Below are 5591 nucleotides of genomic sequence, written 5' to 3' on the forward strand. Positions count from 1 at the left end.
GGCTCCTCCCGGGCCAGCGCCCCGCGCCCCGATGCCCCAGCATGGACGGGCAGTGCAGAGGCCAGGCCAACCCCAGGGAGGATGCCTGTGAGAAGCTCTGAGGGCCCAGGCTGGCTGTGCTCTGCCCCCCTGCCAGAGGCAGGAAGTGCAGATGGGTGCAGCTAGCTTCAGACTCGGGGGGGCGGCTACCCTTGGCAGCAGCCCTGTGGGGAGGGGACCCATGGGCTGGCCTCGCTCCTGTCCATGGGGCGTTCCTCCGACACAGGGGGGTGTGGGCTGGAGGGCCCAGGGCTCAGGACTTGGTCCTGATGCAGGAAGGAGGGGTCAGAGGGGGCGGGGGCTCCCTGGGCTCCAGGGCACTGCAGGGGTCCGGGCCCAAGGCAGTATGCTCTGGGGGCAGGGCAGGGCAGGGCAAGCCAACCACTTGCCAGGCTTCAGGGGGCTGCAGTGTGACGGGGACCCTGAGTGGGAGGAGGGGGGCAGGGCTCACTTCGGGGAGGCTCAGGGATGGCCTCGTGGTCAGATGGTGGCAGAGAGCAGCCAGGGGTGGGGGCAGGTCCCACCGGCCTGGTCACAGAGATCTGGGATCCTCCTGCCCCAGTACCAGGCACTCTTCAATTCACATGGTTTTCAACAAAGATTTTTTTTATCTCCCCCCAAAACCAACCCAAGGGAGGGGCATAGGATGGGAAACAGGACACAGGACCTGATCTCCAAGGAGACTGTCCATGCCACTCAGAGTGGACACTCATCTGCCCACCCACAGCTGTGCTCAGAACAGCTGTCCCCACCCGTGGACATGGTAAACATCTGCCTGGCCCCACGGGCATGGGCAGTGAGTGGCAGGGCTTGCCTCCCACAGCGTGTGCCTGGCCACTCTCGCCTCCTGGGGCCTCCTCCCACTCCTCCTCCTCTCCATGGAACTGCCTGTCTGGGTTAATTTGGGGATTTTTTTCTGGGGGATAGTTCTTTTGCATGACCCCTACAAGCAAGCCACACCCGCTGTCCCAGCTTGATGTCCATGGTGTGGCCTCGCTGGCCCGCCCTGCAAGGGTCGGCGGCCGCGGTGCTGGCCGGCTTCCCTCCTCTCTTTTTGCTGAGTTTTGTTGTCTTTTCTTTCTGAGCCTTGTAAGTGTACAAAAAATTATTTTGTTCTGTCTCGGGAAACTGCAAATAAAAGGCAAACAGGACAAACTGCTTCATGTGCAGCTCGGTGCTTTCTGCTCGGACCCCACCACCCCTCACCCAGCCCCTTCCGTGGGGCCCCAGCTGGGCCTGGCTGTAGAGGCTGAGTGCAGACCTTCCTGAGCCTGTCAGGGTGGACGACCCGCCTGGGGTCCCTCTGTGCAGCCGCAAGTCACAGATTCAATACCTGACCCCCCACACGCACCCCCAACCTCTCTAGTCACCCCAGTGGTGTCTGGGGTGGGAGGAGCTGCAGGGCTGGGCTGCACCGACCTACCGAGTCATTCCCTCCATCAGCCACCCCGCCTGCGTGGTTTGCTGACCCCCGGCCACAGGGGCTGGGGCATGTGGTGTCCATGGCCACCTGCCTGCTCACAGGAGCCCACACCCTGGGTTGTGCAGACAGCACACAGGCCTGCACAGTTCAGACACCCACGTCACCCATGCACAGCGGTGGCTGCTGGGAGGCAAAGATGAAACAGCAGGCGAGGAGAGCAGGGACCAGCAGGCTTCTCCAGGTCCACATGGCCAGAGCCGCCAGCAGGATCGGGGGACAGGGCTGCCAGGTGCTGAGCCTAAGGTGCCCAGACAGAGGGCGGGAGGAAGGACTGGGGTGGCAGGGCTCTGCGCTTCCCAGCAGGCTCCCTCCGCAGCGGCCCCAGCATGACACCCCCAGGCCTTTCCTGTGCTTGGGCTCTGCCCACCCTCTGTGCCCGGACCTGACCCTCAGGGGGAGGATGTCACCCAGTGCATCCTTGCAGCCAGGACACGAAGCCTGTTGGGCCTCCCTCGGGAATGACCACCCCGGCCTCTGAGGCTGTTAGCACTGACCACATGGCTGCTGACCTGACTGACCACCGGTGCCTAAGGCCATCAGAGCACGTGGCCCGCCCTCAGGCCCAGCTGCAGGCCTTTCCCCTCCTCCCTCCCAGATGCCCTCACGTGGAGGCAGTGGCCTCCCTCACCCCCGACCCCAGGCCCTGCTGCTGCCTGTCTGTACCTGTGCCACGTGCTTTCCTGGGACAGAAACGGGGGCTTCAAAACCACCCTAGACCTCAGTGCCCCGTGAGCCCGAGACTGAGAATGCAGGGACCCCAGGGACCACCTTGGCCACCTCCTCCTGCTCCGCCCGGGGCAGACACTTTGCCAGGCCCAGGCCAGGAGGCCCTTGGCATCAGTGTCTCGGTGCCGTGGGCTCCCCTGGCAGCACGCAGGGACCTGAGAGGGTGGAGAATGTAGGACAGAGCCAGAGCGGTGTCGGGCGGTGTCTCCTAGACCCAGGCCTATCAGCTGTAATCAGAGAAGCCTCCTGCCCGGCCCCCCGGTTCCTGTGCCTGAGGTGGACATCGCATCCCAGCGCGCCGGCAGGCCTGTGGGCAGGGCGGGCACCACGGCAGAGGGAGGTCAGGAGGCCCCCACTGTCGCTTCTAAACAGCGCCTGCTTTGGGCAGAGCTCCCCGGGCCTCCATAGGAAGGGCTGCTGTGGGTTTGGACGGTCACGCTGGGTGAGCTGAGCGCAGGGTCCTGGGCCAGGACGGGCCAGGCTGCCAAGTCTCCACGGACCAGCTGCTGGGACCACTCCCTGAACTGGGCTCCCCAACCCACAAGGATGTTCGCACACCTGCAGGGTCTGCTCTGCTTGCTCCCTCGCCTGGCTCCTGCCTGTGCCTGGGACTAAGGCAGATGCCGCCTCTCTGCCCCCACCCCCGCTCGCACACCTGGCTCCCATCCCTGGCCCCGCCCTCCCCCTGCACAGCAGAGAACAGAGGGTGCACTGCAGAGTGGGCACACTGAGGAAGGGTCTCCCCCCTCCCCCCCAAGGCTCAAACAAAGCACAGGACCATTTTGGGAATTTCAAAAGACAACTTTATCCAGATAGGAACCTCTCCAACAACACAAGAAAAGTTAGGCAACAATTATTAAAATACACTCTTAGCCGGATGACATGAACAGGGAGCACATGGGCACAGGACCTCCGCCAGCCACCCTCCCTCTTCCAAATCCACCCTCGCCCAGGTCCTCCCCATCATCCATGACCCAACTGTCCCAAGTGGAGTCACAGCCACCTCAGGCGCCACGAACAGGATGGGCCTGCACCCTAAGGCGGGGTCCAGCAGGAGTCACACGGGCAGGGAGCATCCTTAGGGAGGCCAGCAGTGCCAGGGAAAAAGGCAGCCGGCAGGTGAACCTGTTGGGGCAGGTGCTCAGAAGCCACACAGATCCCATTCTCTGGCCCAAGCGAGATTTGGGGCTGCTGGCACTTCCTGCTGGGTGAGTGGGACCTTCGGCTGGGCAAGAACCAGCACACTCAAAGAAGGACCCCTGGGTGAGACCACACTGGTTGACGCCACCCCAGCAAGGGCACCTTGTCCGCAGGTGGCACGCAGAGCAAGGAGGCAGTGTGGACAGGGCAGCATGACCCAGGACCAGGCAGGCCAAGGGGCCGGGACCTACTGGGTCATCGCCTGGGCTGCTGTGGCCTGGTTTCCTGCTGCTGAGGGTCAAGAAGGATGGAGGGAGGGGGGACTGAGTCAGCAGGGATGGGGGGCTGCCACACTCAGACAAGTGGGGTGCTGGGTCCTTGGTTGGCTGGCACCTACTCTTGATGCCCAGTAATAGTGGCCACGGGAAGGCCACTTGCTAAGACACGCAGGCCCAGGTGGTTGCCAAAACAGTTTTGCTGCCAGAGGCACCTGCCTGGGATCCAGGTTCAAGGCCAATTGCAGGTCAGGCAGGTGCCCCGCCCCCTCCAACACCTCCAAGGCGTCAGGGGAAGTCAGTCTCAGCAGAAATGCAAACTGTGTCTCAGAACTTGTGAATCCCAGGGGCTGTCTCCTCATGACCCTGCTTGCCCCACCCCCGTGACCCTGGCGGCTTTCCCAGGAGAACCCAGTGTGTGCTCTGTCGCCCCTCGCCCTGTGGATTGAGAACCCCCTCACTGAAGCGTTAACACAGTTGATGTACAGGTTAGACAAGAGCCCTTCGGCATCTTCAGGAGTCATGGAGTGTTTACGGTTTCATTTGGCCCCAAAATACCTCTGAGGACCTCAAATTATCTTTTCAAAAATGACCAGAAACATGAATTTGAACATTCCCCACCCCAGGTCCCTTCCGCTGCCTCGGCGCCTCCAGGAGCTCCAGTGAACGGTGACCGTGCTCTGGTCTTGCTGTGGCCGAGGCATCTCCTGAGGCCGCGGTTCTGATGGAATGACGGGGATGCAGCAAGGGGGCCTCTGCAGACTACGGTCACATGACTGCACAGCACGAGTTTTGCTTCCGGGCCTAGAAAGAGACAGAGGAGCAGAAGAGGGGCTGAGGAGGTGGCCTGGGCACACAGACGGAGCCCTGAGCACTGAGGGGAAAGGACTGGTGATGCCCACCCTGGCCGCCTCCCGGCAGCTGGACAGGTCACAGACAACCATGTCCTCCTCGCCCACCCTGCCACCGGGAAGGCGCCCGACACAAAAATGGGCATGGGCTCTGGCTGGCTGAGGACCCCCTGCCCACCCTCTACCCAACAAGGCTGGCAGCTCTGGTGTTTCTCCAGACAACAGAGTGGCTCCCACTTAGATCCTGGGCCCCTGTGACCTCCTCTCTTGCTTCCTGTTCAGATACCCCAACCCCCGAGCCAGCTCCCCTCAAGGGACACACGAAAGCAACAGCGTGTGGAGAACAAGCTAACTCGCCCCACTGCTCAGTGAGATTCTGTGCAAGGAACCTGCGAACAGGCAGCGTCAGAATCTGGGGATGCTGCACCCCACCACTCAGCCAACAGCAGACAAGGGTGAGCCTAGGCTCAGAGCCTGAACCCGCCTGCACCCCCTGCAGGGCAGCCCGAAGACGGGGACAGGCCCCGGCTCGCTCACTGCCACAGCACCAAAGCAACAAGGGCGTGCTGCTCCTGCTCGCGGCAAGGGGCCTGGGACCGCCAGGTACCCACTGTTTTGTAGAAGGCTTTAGAGTGAATTCCCAGCACTTCGGATTTGGACACCAGGTCGTCTATCTTCTCGCCTCGTTCTAACAGGGACTCCATGGTGTTGTGCTGCAGGAAGGAACAGAAGTGAGGCTCTGCCCGTTCACCACGAGTGGCTACAGCCCTCATCCAGCCCATCAGGGCAAGCACGTCCCCTGAGCCCTCCCCGACACGAGCACCAGCATATGTCCGATGTGGGCATGCACCAGGACCCGTGACCTTCCTGTGGAACCTAGAAGGGTCTGCTAGCGCAGAGAGCGTGTCCCAGTCCTGCACGACACAGGCATGGACAGCCAAGCAGGCAGAGGTGGCCAGTGCATCTACATGGGCTCCCACCGGACAGGGCACGTCCCGATTCCCTCGAGGGGCCTGTAAGTTCACAGACCCTCTCCAAGGGGGGAAAGAGCCACAGTCCCACTGCCTGCTCACATCC

The 5591-nt window shown here is 62.4% G+C and overlaps 2 protein-coding genes across 3 annotated transcripts in view; one reads left to right on the forward strand and one right to left on the reverse strand.

The window, feature by feature from the left end:
• Positions 1-2254, forward strand: part of CAMK2B (calcium/calmodulin-dependent protein kinase II beta) — a 39895-nt gene extending 37641 nt beyond the window's left edge. The window contains exon 15 of the mRNA XM_014530542.1: positions 2118-2254. Within this exon, the coding sequence (XP_014386028.1) occupies positions 2118-2254 (137 nt within the window). The remainder of the gene's footprint in view (positions 1-2117) is intronic.
• Positions 2255-3033: 779 nt separating this feature from the next.
• The window catches only part of YKT6 (YKT6 v-SNARE homolog (S. cerevisiae)), an 18186-nt gene continuing 15628 nt past the window's right edge, over positions 3034-5591 (reverse strand). For both annotated transcript variants that reach the window (XM_005882879.2, XM_005882878.2), the window contains exons 6-7: positions 5126-5227; positions 3034-4467 (exon numbers count right to left, since the gene is read on the reverse strand). In XM_005882879.2, coding sequence (XP_005882941.1) covers positions 4432-4467; positions 5126-5227 — 138 coding nt within the window. In that variant the 3' untranslated portion in view covers positions 3034-4431. The remainder of the gene's footprint in view (positions 4468-5125; positions 5228-5591) is intronic.

The sequence above is a fragment of the Myotis brandtii genome, unplaced genomic scaffold, assembly GCF_000412655.1.
Source record: "Myotis brandtii unplaced genomic scaffold, ASM41265v1 scaffold743, whole genome shotgun sequence".
NCBI classification, from domain to species: Eukaryota; Metazoa; Chordata; class Mammalia; order Chiroptera; family Vespertilionidae; genus Myotis; species Myotis brandtii.